The following is a 14,828-nucleotide window of genomic DNA, read 5'->3' as shown; positions in this document are numbered from 1 at the left end:
CTGGAAAACCTGGAATATCAAGGAGCCAAAAGGCATAGCAGGAGTACGCTGAAAGAGCTGAACATTTTAATAGTTAAATAGTTAAAAAAAATTGAAATGTCCGAGCCGGGTCTTGAACCAGCGACCTCATGCACGAAGACTTCCCTATGTATTTCAATGGAGCAAAAAATCCCTAAATCCTGTAATATCTTAAAAAGTTGGTGGATTTGTAAAACCAAAAGTCATAGCTGGAATAAGCTGAAAGAGCTGAACATTTTAATAGTTAAATGTTTAAAATAGGTTAAAAATTGTAGAAGGAGTTAAGCGGCGAAAAGCGGCAGAAGATGAGCGTAATAAATAAAGAGAAACAGGAAAACGATGGGGTGAATGCTTTACAGCATTCAACCAACTAGACAAAAGAAGTAGAGTTTCTGGTGTGTGGTTTGATTTAAGTGTGAGTGCTAGAAAGTGCAACAAGAAGAGACCTTAAATACTGGAGAAGAAAGGAGAGAAGCATCTTTAAAGAGTTTTCTGGAAGGCGTGAAACAAATCAAGGCAAAAGCATAAAAAACTCTGCAGCCAGGATCTGCAGAAAATGCCTGCAAACTCTTGTGAGGAACCCATTACCTCCCATAAATGTCTCGGCTTGATTTAAGCCCTGCGCTTTACATTTTTAACTTTGTATCTTTATGACGGATGTCCTGGCCCACGATCCCCACCCCCCGGCACTTGTCTGATGGAGAAAAAACGGAATAAGTGCACATTACGTTTTGATGAGATGGAATTTAAATGCATTTCTCCCTGAGCCTTTTGTCAGAGGTGTGTGCCGCAGATTCATTCTTATTTAATTAAACGCGCTGAAGATCAAACAAAATCAATGGCTTTTAATGTGTGGTTGTTTTCTACAGAACCGCGTGTTATGAAGATAAAGTCATGACGGATAATTACTTTGTTCGGTGAAATGATGAAGGAGACAGGAGACAGAGAGAGAGAAATCATAGTTTCTGTGGTGCTGCTGGATGTCGACGTCTGGGTGGCGTGTGACCCAACCTGTTGCGGTGAGCAGCAACGAACAGTCGTGTCCGTTCAGATACTGCATGGCGGTGATGCGGGTGTACCGCGGGTTTCCGTTGTAGAAGTAGTCCAGCCTCTCGCCCTTCTCCCAGTCCCAGAAACTGCGGCAAACACGGCCATCAGGCGACAGTCAACACGCTGCAGAACGTCTGCAGGGCGAACCGAGCGTCTCACCAGATGCTGTCTTTGTCGGCTACGGCGATGCAGGTGTTGAAGGGGTGGAACTTCACGACAGATGGAACTCCGGGGTTACGGTTTATGAAGATTTGATCGTCCAGACGGGAAATACCTGGAAATGTAGGAAGAGAGTGGATCATAGTCAGGAAGAGGGGATTTTATAAAGCTTAAAGCAAAAAAAAGAGTCAACGTTTCGTTTTAGGATTACAGAAAAGAGGATTGGAGTGGGACTTCAGGCACCTTAACCCAAACTCTGCTGCATCACAAGAACCAAAACTCACTGGGTTTCTGAAAATGTACGCAGAGCGTTTCCAGGAAAGAGCCAGAGAGCGCTTCATTAATCAGAAACAGTGAACACAAAAATAAGCTCAGAGCATTTAGACAAACATTTATCATAATGGTCCACTCTGATGTGCCTTATTTCATTTTTCTAAGAATTTTCTAGGCTGCAGGTGCACAAAACTTAAAAAAGGTCTCTGAGAAATTCAACACAACAAGAAGCGAAACAATAATTTGTATTCATAAGAAGTTTTAGACTTTCCAAAGGACCATAGGGCTTTTCTGAAGGGACTTTAGTGAGTGGAGGACTGTGGTGGAGATGCACATTCAGGATGTTAAATGATGGTCTTAGAATCATGGAATCAAAAGCATGGCCCAAAACAAAGACGCTCCCAGGATTCCTGCATAACCACAACAATGTGCGCGTGGTCGCAATGAACGACCGAGTCATGAGTTAAGAAGAAACCAAATCAACACAAACAAAAGGTGCAGACCTCTTACAAAAACGAGGTAGAATCAGAGATTCTTTCAGCTTGTGGACAGAATAACGGATGAGAGTCACGTTTTCTACCATCACACATGACTTGTGTTGTGAAACACACAAAAATACTATATTTATTTTATAAATACACTTTTACTAAGAAAAAAGAAGAAGACATTTCATTCATGTAAGAACCATCGGTCTTAATCATTAATTTCATTTTTATTCTGTGTCTACACATGCTGTGAAGATGAGGGGGAGGTCAGTGGCCACCAACCAGTTACAGTTGGGTTTTAGACCAACAATGTTAGCATCCCTGTTAGGTAGATATTCTAATTTTCTCAAGTATCCCTGCTTTCATCATGAAAGATACTCCATTACGTTCCATTATTGTTGAGCATCATTAAGGGTTTCTCCTCACTCGATTCTGCTTTCATTTCAAGTTCCTAATAACTTTCAATAGTTGCTTCATCCTGGTGAAGTGGGGGGAAACTTCAAACTTCAAGATAAAACTTTATGTGACTTTCTAATTGTTTCAGCTCCATGAGGCATGATTTGAAACGTTTGCCACAGTCCTTAATGTCATTTTAATTTTTTTTTTCAGGCTTTGGTAAATATTTTGAGATGTTTTGTTGTTTTGGGGGGGATTTTTGTTATGGTTTCAGGGGAAAAAATACTTATACCAATGAATAAATGGTCCTTCAGTCTTAAAGTCCCAACTTTGATCCTGTTTTGATCCATTTCAAAAGCTTTCCCAGTGGTCTTTAATTGTTAGCAAGGAGCTACAGACTTGCCGTAGTAGCTTCTGCATCACAGCTACAGGCTTTTACAACAACATGTTTCTTTTATCTGATCCTGATTCACCGTGATATGAAGGAAGAAATACTCTGAAATGCAATTTTAATCTTAATTTTCTTAATATATGTCCCCTATCATCAGAAAAAAGGCCACAAGAACATGTTAAAAACATGATTTTCATCAGAGTGGGTCTTTAGGACGACATAATAACTTGTTTGATAAAATGTTTTTAAAATTGTCAATTGAAGGTACCCTAAAAATCAATTTTTTAGGTTTTGTTTACTCTACAACTGCTTGGAGGCAACACAACTAAAACAAAAATTGAAATTCATTTAAAAAAAATACAGTTTCAAGCATTAAATGATAACCAAAGGTTTGAAAAAAAATAGGGAAAAAGTGCTTCTTTCAGTAAAAGTTGGACTTGAAAAAGGATGATTCAACTCATCTGCCGAGTTTTCAATCATAGAATAATAGGTTGTCATGGCAACACTACATTCGAGTCGGCTCTTCTGCTCTTGGCTGCGTGGGGACTCTTGAGACGTCCACAATGATACGATTGAATGCGTGGAGGAAAATCCATCATGAGGTCATTGTGGACGAACACGGCTCGGGCTAAAACCCGGGATCCTCCTCACTGAAGGTCCATCCCCTGCATGTTGATGCAAGCAGAGCTTCACATCAACAAGTGAAGAAACCCCAACCACACGCCTCCCCTCTCCTCTTCCTCCTGGCTCTGTCCGTCTGGGGAGGCAGCAGACGGAATGAGGGCAGCCCTTTTACCTCTTTCAGGAACCCGTGCAGGGAATTCAATGATGGAACAGGCAGATAAAAGAGGGAGAGGAGGAGGTGCGTGAGCAAGCCTCAGCTCTGACGCCAATTGCCTCGTCAATGTGTGAGGAAGAGGAGGGGAGGGCTTGTTAGAGATTCTGTTTGAGAAAACTTCACTTGGAGGCTCTGAGTATTTGCTGGTCCTCCGGGCTGTTTGATCTGGGAGAGAGAGGGGAGTCCTGTGACTCATAAATCAGGATCTTTCCAGCTGTGGACTGATCTCCATCCCTTCTCTGACGCGGTATATCATCTGCACTCGCTCACACACCGGTGACGCCGCCTCACCACAGTCTGCTGTGATTGAGCCTCCACAGCAGTTCTGGGAGGACTCAACACAGGGAGCTCCAGTTCTCCCAGCGCTCAACGGTGAAGCTCGTTTGACAAACGCACACGCACGTCTCACGGAGGGCGGTTACCCTTAGCAAAAAAAACATGTTTCAGTTGTTTTTTTCTGATGATGGAGGACATATATGAAGAAAATTCAGCTAAAAATTAAATTTATTTAAATTGTTGACATCCAGGAGCAGGCAAGAAAATACTGACAAGATTGTATTTGTGATGGTGGGCGGGGCCACAAACTTCCTGCTCTGCTCCATTCTGATGCATCCACTTGCAGACAAATGGATCCATGAACGTCTTTGTTTTCCTCGTCTGAGCTGGAATCTGGCTTAAAATTTGTACAGCTTCAATATTCCTCATCCTTTTTGTTGCAGTGGAAATGTTAGGTCGGGGTTGTGAGGGGCTGTAAGCTAGTGGGAGGCAAACTTCATGTTTGTCAGCAGCAGCACCTTTAGGGTGTTTTTCAGACTGCAAAAAATCATTTGTTATGGACCCAGTCCGCTTAATTTAGTCCGGATCGAGTCCAGAACCTCGCATTTAATCTTTATTCAGGCCACCGGACCAAAGCTTGTAAATAAAACCACATGACTAAAGATCTCTTCAATCATTGGCCAGGAATTACGAGGGAGGGGCAAAGCAACAACAGGCAGAAATTATGCAATCCTTGTCGGGATAGTTCACTTATTAAAACTTTATATTTCTCTCACCAACTCTGAATGTCTGTGTCAACGTCAGGCTCACCCCTTTTAATGGAGGCCTTCTGCAGGGCGGTTACTGGCAAGAAGACGGCTAAGAAGGTACGCTGACAAATTTTTATGACATGTAGATTGTCAGGTAAACAGTGAGAACCAATATGTGTCTTGGTAAAAGTTGTTTGGATGAGTCTGAATTATTCTGATCACGTTTCAGTGATTTGCTGTGTCTCATCGTTGTGGTGTTATTTTTAAGAGAATTCTGTTAAGGAACAACAAGGATGACGTCACAGCAGCGCTGCGTAACGAGATACAGGAAAGCAGGAAAGAGACATTTTTTGTAATGTGTTACAGTAAATGATCTGACAAATACACATTTGGACCCTTTTTAACACAACAATCGTTGCTTTATATTTGTCTGCGGCTCATCGGTTGCTTTCTACTTTGCTTGCATCACATGGCGTCTGGCTATGGTGGCCGTTTTGGTCCGGTTGTTCCGCTCTGGGAACAGATTGTATTCAGACGGAGGAATCTCAGGGCAAACTGAAGCTCAGTCTGATTGGAAATGAACCGACACCACCTCAAAAGATGGGTCAGAGAGCGGGTCCTGGTCCTGGTCCTGGGTCCGCTTGGGTGAATTCAGACTGAAGATTTGTTCCGAATTATCAGGGGAAATGATTCAAACCCCCTCAGACTAATGAAATCCATTTGTGCACATTCGGTTTGTTCTTCAGGTTCTGAGTTATCGAGTGATTAACAAACAAGCTGGAGTGGTTTTCGTTCAAAGTCATAAACTATCAAAGATCATGGAAAATTGGAAAGAAAGACGCAGTTTGAGGCAAAATGAGCTTAATGAATACACACACACCCCTGCATAAAAACAAACACACAAGCCCTTTTGCTGAACTTTATATGACAATAAATAGCTTTTCTTTTGCCGTTTGTGTTGGTAAAATATTTTTTCATCCTATTTCTTTTACCCCCCCTAACCCAACCATTCTTCCATTTGCTCAGGAGTGTCATAATCTGTTACATTTAATACAAAAGGGCTTATATAGACACACATCTACCCAACATGCCTTGTTCTAGTAAAAGCTGTCTGACGCACGAGGGCAGCTTCAGGATCAAAAAGAACTGAGCAGGCATTAGCTGATGATAAAAAAATGCGAGTGTTTGATACATAATTTAATAAGAATTTAAAAAACTGTACAGTTTATCAACAACAAAAAAAGAAAAATTAATGAGTGATGACAATGTAAAAGCTGGTTTTTAAAATCATTCTTGCAAATACCAGCTACATCGTACTGCTTGTTCATTTCTTCTTTATCTATTATTCTCTAGTTTATTGTTTCATATCTACTCTTGTAAGCGTTTGATACCAGGGACCCGCTTGAAAACAAGAGGTTGCGTCTCAAGGGGCTTATCCCGCATGTTTGAATAAAAAAATGAATAAATAAAAAGCATGATATGTGTGCAAGAAAATGGAAAAGATTTAATAAAAACTTTGATCCTCCAGAAGAATTATTCTGTAAAAGAATGTTGTATTTAAAAAAAATCATTAAATTCTTAACAGAATTGAAACGCAAATTCAAATGCATAAAATTGATATTGATCCGGACATATTTTTAACTTTTGATACTTGATCAATTTTTGCTATGAAGATTTTTGAAACAGTGTTATGTCTATTTTACTGATAAAGTATTAGTTTTTTTAATGATATACATGATTTTTATAATTAACATTTTCTGAATAAAATAGTTATTTTTTTCCATAATAATGTAAGTAATTCATCTTTGTCATGTGAATTATTGATACTTCAGGATTCTTAAGTCTGTCTGATAAAAGTTATGAACTGGATAATGATAAATCACGTAATAAAATGGTTACGGTAGAACAGGGGTGGGATTATACAAGTTCCCTTCCTTCCACTTCCTTTCAAGCAATATTTAATTTTATGTCTAATTATCCTAAGTTTGATTCATCATTGTATGAATGTATAACTGATGATTGTATTGTTTTTGTGTATTATTCTTATTTGATTGCTTGAAATAAACCATTTTAAATCAAAAATAAAAATCATTAAATTCTAAACAGAATTGAAACGCAAATACAAAACCAAAAACCTTTAATAAAACGTGATTTAGGAAGAATGTCAGTCTCTTTTTAAAAACTGCTTCAAATGCATCATATCCACGGGTGACAAATGTAGGAGGACTTCCCACCTACTTGCGAATCTTTAAGGTTATATTTTATTGTCAAGCATACATTATATGCTTGTGGTGTTGGACGTGGAACCAACCTCTTTGGGTGATAACTCGACTCTGCCTTCTCACGCGAGCGTTTCTCAGGAACCTCCACTGACGCTCCATCCTCACCTGACTCTCCAGGTCGTGCTCCTCTGGGATCTGAACACAAAACCAGACGACAAGCGGAGCTTTAATTCCTTCAAAGCATCCAGCAGCTGCAGCAAAAACACAGAGCAACAGATAAATACGAATAAAGAAGCACATTCTGATCTGGCTACATTAGGATTTCAGAATCTTTTAATAAAACCAACAACAATTAAAAAAAAAACCTCTTTAAATCTATTTGTCATTGGTTTGTAGTAAAGTTTAAAATGACTTCAGAGTAAAAAGGCTTCTTTCAGGATACTAACACTTTATTTTCAAATTCCTCTTTACGCCTGACATGCTCTTCTATTCCAAATTCCTAATTCATAGTTTTAATAATAGATTTACAAAAAAAATAGGTATTTTTGTTTTCATGAAATCAAAAAACGGGTATTTTGAAATGCTTACGGTACAATTTGATCAACTGGATTAGGGATTTGTATGAAACTTTTCATAAATAGAAAGTTAATTCGAAAAGAGAAAAAAATGAAGTTTTATGAATTCCTCTAAAGGAAGGATGTGCATGTGGGTTTCAAATGTTTGTCTGTGTGCTTTATTAGGAACATTTATACTCAAAGTTCCCAACTCTTGTGGAGTGTTAAACTGTCCTCCGTGCACACAAGCAAAAATGCGTGCACACAAACACACACAACATTCAGGTGACATTTTACCTGTGTTTGTGTGGCTTTTAAGAAAACACATGAGACGTTTTAGCACCTTAGCGTATGAAACCAACGGTTCTGAGATGCTGCATGTAGAAAGTCAGTTTTTAAGTAATTCACATCCAGCCTGTCTGTGGACATTATGAGTGCATGAATGAAGGCCAAAGAGGTTTAGCAGTGAAACCTTCTGTGTGCGTGAGAATGTGAGAGCCAGCAGATCCTTTTGTTTCCACTGCTGTGGTTCGGTCCTGTCGCAGTACGGAGTAAAAAACCGTCTGTGGAAAAAGTGTTCAGCTCTCCTGAGATCAGCTATCATGGATCGAAACCTAGAAACGGTTAAGATGGTCTGAAAATGATTGTGTGAGGTGGAAAGACGTATTAAAAAACAACAAAGACAAGAATGTGGCTTTTTCCCCTCATCAAACTCAACATTTATGTGGATCCATGTTCAATCAACCTAAAACACCTGAAATCATGATCATGAAGTACATGGAAATTATAGAATTCAAAAGGTACTGGCTAAACTAAACAGACGAAGCTAAACTGGGCATCCCTGCCCTTAGACCCTTCAAGTTTATAACTTAAATAACTTGGAATAAAGAAAAAAAAGATTATCAAGACAATGTTAAGGAAAAGGAATCTGAGCAAGAATGGTTATTCTGACAAATAGGATGACTGTTGAACAGCTGTTGATTTCTCTATAGAAGTTTATGTTGATTTCTCTATAGAAGTCTATGGGATTTTGGCTTCTTGGAGCCAGCGGGTACTTCCCGTATGGAAAACAGAGGTGGGAGGGGTCCCTCTGTCCAGTTCCTATTTACAGTCAATGGTTTAACCCATGGTGTTCACACTGGACAAGCAGGGAGGGGCTTGTACTTCTACATTTTAGTTTTTCTACTGTTTACTAGCGTATGTCCGCCACAGTTGGAAGAGGCTTGGTGCCAAATGTCAAAGTGGTGCAAATCTTGCTCCAAACTTTTTCTTTCACAGCTCTATTCTGATATGATAAAATTCCAGCCAGAAACAAACCGCAATTATTCGTTTCTCCTCCATGATCAATTTTCAAACTGTTGCCACTTATGTGGCTAAAAAGGGGTGCAATCCATACATCAGTGAGTCCCTGATTGGTCAAAGTCTGGTTTAACTTGCGTATTCGACAAACATTTCGTACGTAGAACCCAAAAATAATCTTGAAAATGAGCGTAGCTACACGTGAACGTGATGGTTTTGAATGTTGAAGCCCAAAATGCGCGTTTACATAGACTTTTGATTGGAAGCGGCGAGGAACATGCGTTGCCGAGGGCGATGTGAACGCAACCTCACCAGCTTGTGTGTTGGTTTAAGTGCTTTCTTCGACCTGTCGCCCAAAGCAGGTCTACAGAAATCACCCGTAGGGACAGCTGTGACTGAGGCTTTACACGGAACAAGAACGACCTGCAAGCCCTGAAAAAGATTCACAGCTTTTCCTCTAACTGATCATGCAGATCTGTTAGAGGCAGATCTTTTCATTTTGCATTAATGCACTGTCAACATTGAGCAATTGTGAGAACTAACAGAACAATGACCAGCAGAGCCTCCTCATATCAGGTTAACCCTTGAAAAAACGGTAAAATGACAAAAGCACAGATGCAAACAAACCCAAAGAGAGACTAAACATGTCATTAGAAAAACAGAAACTTAGTAGATGTGGAAAACAGTGGAACTCCTCTCCTGTTAGAAGATCCTCCTTTAAATGTTGGGGATGTGAGAAATCTCATGTCTTGCCACGCCTTCACCTTTGTCAGCGTAAATGTGGAATCACACTGGATCTGTCAGAAGTCTGGGCAGAACCTATGGCTTCTGCTTTAAAGGTGTTGGAGGTCTGCAGGGACCAGACTGCTAATGGAGGCCAGAAATCAAACCGAAGGAGGCCAAATGGCTTTGGGCCATTAAGCTGCCTTCTGGTGGAATCAGCTCCCAATGGGACTCAGATTTGATCCAGCTGCAGACAATTTACCACCTAAAGTTAGGATTTTTTAAGCCCCTCATTGGAAATTAAGCTTAACTTTTTAATGATTACAACAATTAGCAGGAAATGCATCAGTTTTAGTGCCGTTTTTTTCCACTGGAGATCCCAATTTTATGCAGTTTCATTTACTTAACCTGATATAAAACCATTTGATAGGATAAAATACTTATACAAACTTTCATTCTTGACTTAGTGCCTGTAAGAAAGTTGGTGTAATAAACCAAACCACCAGTGGGAATGTCCAAATCACTTCTGTTAATCTTGAAATTCATTCAGGACAATGTTACAGCTCAAACCTCTGAATTATTCAAAAAACCATCTTTTATAGGCAGAAGGTAGCCCCCTCCCCTCCCAACTTTATCACTTTTTATATTACTTAAAATAAAAATCATCGAAACAAAAATTGTGGATTCTTTTCTTAGGCGAAGCAGGATCAACATAAATCTGTGATGGAGATTCCCATTTATGTGTGAAAACAAAAAAATAATCCAACCCATCTCTTTTCCTTTTGTTGCCTAGCAACTACTTTAAGCTGCCATTAGGGAAGCAGTGTGCTCGGATAAAGAATATGACATGATGGTTATAAAAAGTTATATTTTTGTTGTTGTTTTTTTTTTTTTAGGTGCGTTGGCTTCATCTGCTGTTTGACTGTAAGAGCGCCATCCTACTCTATTTATCATGCAGAAATACAGCAGCTTAATCCAAAATCAGATGCAGCTCCACATAAAAGAGAATGCACAGGTGAAAAGAGAAAGAGGTACCTTTGTAACCGGCTGAGCAAAGTATTTGGCGCTCCAGTCGCAGAGGCCGGTCTGCAGGGACAGACTGACATAGTTCCTGTGGCCGACCGGCTCGTCGCCGTCTTCAGCTCCCTGAACAAAAGCAGAGCAAAAAAAGCTGGTTGGATTTAAAGAGTTGGGGTCACATAAGTATAGAAATGTGTTTAACTGGCTGCATCGTCTTAATTGAAGGAGATTTCATGTCCTCACCTGCTCAGGGCCCTTGTCAAACATTTTACGAGTGCGTGGAAACTGGTGCGAGTGGGGCGCTTGTCCTCCCAGAGTGGGTGTGTAGGGAGGCCGTGTGGCCGGCTGCTCTCGGTTGGGGGGTTTGGGGACGTCGTTGGTCAGGCTGGAGCTGCTGGTGCTGGGCATGGGAGGAGAGCCACTGAGGGACCAGGAGGAAGGAAGAAGAAGACGTAAAATAAGAATTTACACTGATCGTTTGTCCCATTTACTGAAAATACTGATACCTTCAAATATCAACAATGTCAGAGATTAAATGCAATAATATGAGGTCAAATCAGGATCAGGTTAAAATGAATGAAAAAAAATATTGTAAATTTATTTTTTTTATTCGAATTTATAAATTATATATATTTTTCACAATTTTTAAATTAATGTTTTTTTCAAATATACATTTATTTTTCTAATTTTCAATATTTCTATCAAGTTTTTTTCAAATTTATGTATTTCTTGTAATTTTCAATATTTATTATAGGGCTACATTTTTTCTTAATTAAAAAAAAATTGTTTTCCTAATTATATATATACATATATATTTGGTCACACCTTCTCATTCAAAGATTTTTCTTAATTTTCATGACTATGAAAATTGTAGATTCACACTGAAGGCATCAAAACTGTGAATTAACACACGTGGAATTACATACATAACAAAAAAGTGTGAAAACAACTGGAAATATTTCATATTGTAGGTTCTTCAAAGTAGCCACCTTTTGCTTTAGAAAAATCTTGCTTTAGAGAAATCTTGAAAATTAAAATAGGGTAAATTTGAAATAGAAACATTTTAAATTTCAAGATTGTCAAAAATATTAAAAAGTACATTTAAAAAAATTTAAATTTAAAATAAATATGAAAAAAATATGAATAAATTGACATTTGGAAAAAAAACATGTTTAAGTTGAAAGATATATTGAAAAAATGTTAAAAATATTTAAAATTCAGGAAAGAAAATAATTTATTTACAATTTTGTATTTTAATTCACTTTAAGCTAATCCTGATTTGCCGGCAGGGAATAACGTCAACGTTTTTACATCACTAGAGTGCAACTGACAACAGAAAATTAACATTATTTAGGATGGTATTATCCAATTTTCTGTAATTTATTTAGTAAAATTGCAGAATAATTCTAAAAACGCCTTGAAAAAAGTTCAAAAGTAGCTATTGGTGACTAACACATCTGAAACGGATTTAGGTAGATTGAAAATGTGAAAAATGCAAGAAATGTACGAAAAACTGTACACGAATAGGATAATCCAACATTGTGGGTGTCAGAAAATTGCAAACCACTTTTCAAAAACCTGTTTTTTGAAAAGAGGTGAAATGAACAGTATCGCTGCTTGGAGCCGTTTACATGCAGCTTTTCACACATACGGTTACTGGCTTCACCTCCAGTTTTAGGTCAACTGTGGTTGGATTCTCACTCACCCCGCCTGGTGGATGAGTGTCCCTTTGCTGGTGGGGCTGGCCGGTGCCGACTTTGTGAGAGACGCAGAGTCCAGGATCCTCTGAGGTCGGGCATTCATCGTTGCCTGAGGGGAAAAAACAAAACAAAAAATACCCTTTATTTTTGTCAGAAGTGAAACAAAACGGAGAAAGAAGTGTAACACTTTAGTAAGTTTGCCTAAATTTCCAGAACTTTATCTCATTAAGCCGAGCAGGTAATATAACCTCTTCATTGTGAATTGTCTGGTAACCACACGCGAGGGAGGTGTAAACTTAATAAGGACAGTAGAGGCAAGCATGGCTGATAAATAGCAGAGTAGTTGTTTACTGAAGCAAGCTGGAGACCAAAGTGTGCGGTTTAAATCTTGTTAACAGCAGCAAACACATTTCACTGGCGGGAAGAGCCAGTAAGTTGATTTTTATGCTAATTGCAGAATTGTTGCAGGTATGTGGGTTTTTTTTCAGGCTAAGAGTCTTAGAGGCATGCAAAAAAAAAAAAAAACACTAAAGCAACATTTTCAATAAATGTGGGATTGATGACAAAAGACAGCAGTTCTAAAACTCTGTGATTAAAGGCTGAAGCGGTTCTTATGGAAACCTGCTTATGAATCTCTGTTCAGGGCAGGTTTTCTGTGAAGGTAGTTATTATATTTTGTTGTACTTCAAACTGACTGCGACGACGGACCGCTGTTTATGAAAGCAGCAGCAGAGACGGAATAAATATAAACATTTATCACAGCAAAGGTGAAAAAGGAGAAAAAAAAACTTGAATGAGGTACAAACTTTAATTTTCTTGTATTTGTTTAAAAGGCTTCATTATAAATAAAAACCAATGATTTGTTTTCTAATCGAACATGAAATACATTTCTGTACATGAAGAGGTTTTCTTTGAAATTCCTGTTTTGTAGAGTTTGATGCCATTCTAGAGAACATTTACCGATAAAAGTTATTTAGAAATAAATCTCATCATCTGACCTGAAGAATTTCCTTGATTATTAAAATGATTAACGCCACATTAGAACCAGTTGTCATCAGTAAACAGGGAATGGTCCGAATCGGTCCGGGTCATTGTTTCTATGGAAACCACTTCAAGCCAATCAGGAGTGAGCTTGTTGGGAGTTCCCATCCCTACCACTTGGAAGCAGCCAGCATTCAATCTGTCAATCAAACGTTTCGAACATTTGGCCAGCAGTCGCCGGCGCCGCATGCTTTTATTGACTGGCCAATTTCAAACTTGAATAAGTTACGGAAAAATGATCAAGATTATCAAGAAACATGTCAAAGAAAGGTGGCAGACCAAGAACTGTTGTTCTGACAAAAAGAATGAAATAAATAAAATAGTTATAGCTGTTTGGAATGCCGGGGGGGGGGGGGGGGGGGGGGTCGCTCATTCCAGTTCTCTTATGTAGTCAATGAATAAACTGCAGAACTTACAACTTTTTTAACCACATGTTGCATTTTCCCTGAAATTAAACAATTTTAAAATCTACAACAACCTTGGCTAATAAGAAATAATCATCGTCTGATCGACTAAAGGGTTTTGACTCTTCACAACGGTTTGTTTCACTTCTGTTCTTCTTAGAATTCGGTTTAAGCGTATTTAAACAGCATCTGAATATAAATCTTACAGTTGAAAATGAAAAAGTTGTGCAACAATTTTTTTAGGTTTACATAAATGCTTTCATCTGGAGGCTGGACAGAAAAGGACTGTAAAGGTAGCGTTGCCATGACGCATAGCAGAACGGATCACACATGTCAGCAAACACCTTGGTCACAAACATCATCACTGGTCACAAATTCACAAAATAATAGCGCAGGTGTGTTTGTGCTACTTTTGACAAAAGCGGAAAATCCTACGAGTTGTTTTTTTTTTTACTCTTTACAAGAATGCTTAACCCCATTTCTCTGATTTTCTTTGGCATTCATGAGCTGGAAAATGAACTGAGAAAAAAAGTGTCTTCTGTGTTTTCAAACCAAAACTATTTCTAGGGTTATAACAGAAGTGGTTGTAAAAACGTGACATTTAGGTTTATCTAAAGTTCTTTAAGAACTTGTTCCTCTAGCTTTGATTGATTACTTTAAAAAATGTGACTCTGGGGGAAAAAAACAAAACGAAAAATGCTTTTAATGTCTTTACAATTAAAGAAAAAGACAACATTTGAATTAGCTGCTGACCTTGTGCACACAGTTAGAAATCGTTAATATCCGACAATCAAAATCCTAATTAGAAGAGCTGATGAAAGCTCTCAGCTCCATGCTGGAGAGAATGTGAGATATGTCCACGGTGACTCGCTTTAGAAAAAAATGCATCTACAGGCAATGCTACTGGGGAAAATAAAGATGAGGTTTTGCCTGTTATAGCAATCTGAAACCAAAGTCAGATGTCTTTTGTTGAAAATCTTACGGAATAATGAAGGATTTTCTGCAGAAATACTGTTGCCATCGAGCGTGTCTGGCCTGAACTGAGTTTTTATCCAAAGATGCACAAACCTATCTTTTCTTCTTTCTGTTAGTCCTGGAGCCTGATTGGCTGAGCTGCTGTATTTAAAGGTGGGAGAGGAGGTTCTTCCTGGACCATTACCACCACTCTCTCTGGCATTTTCACAAGCTCATCATCTTCCTGTGTTTGAGTCAAACGTTTTCTGCAAGTTT

General features: G+C 38.7%; 1 protein-coding gene across 9 annotated transcripts in view; it reads right to left on the bottom strand.

Annotated features, from left to right (window-relative positions):
• The window catches only part of rptor (regulatory associated protein of MTOR, complex 1), a 176,673-nt gene that overhangs the window by 22,711 nt on the left and 139,134 nt on the right, over nt 1–14,828 (bottom strand). For all 9 annotated transcript variants that reach the window (XM_023954642.2, XM_078947150.1, XM_078947151.1 and 6 more), the window contains 6 exons: nt 12,159–12,262; nt 10,697–10,874; nt 10,469–10,579; nt 6,947–7,052; nt 1,228–1,342; nt 1,030–1,154 (listed from right to left, as the gene is read on the bottom strand). In XM_023954642.2, the coding sequence (XP_023810410.1) occupies nt 1,030–1,154; nt 1,228–1,342; nt 6,947–7,052; nt 10,469–10,579; nt 10,697–10,874; nt 12,159–12,262 (739 nt within the window). The remainder of the gene's footprint in view (nt 1–1,029; nt 1,155–1,227; nt 1,343–6,946; nt 7,053–10,468; nt 10,580–10,696; nt 10,875–12,158; nt 12,263–14,828) is intronic.

This window comes from Oryzias latipes, chromosome 1 (assembly GCF_053564925.1).
Source record: "Oryzias latipes strain Hd-rR chromosome 1, Olatipes_Hd-rR_3.1".
Taxonomy (NCBI): domain Eukaryota; kingdom Metazoa; phylum Chordata; class Actinopteri; order Beloniformes; family Adrianichthyidae; genus Oryzias; species Oryzias latipes.
This window is presented reverse-complemented; position numbering and strand designations above follow the sequence as displayed.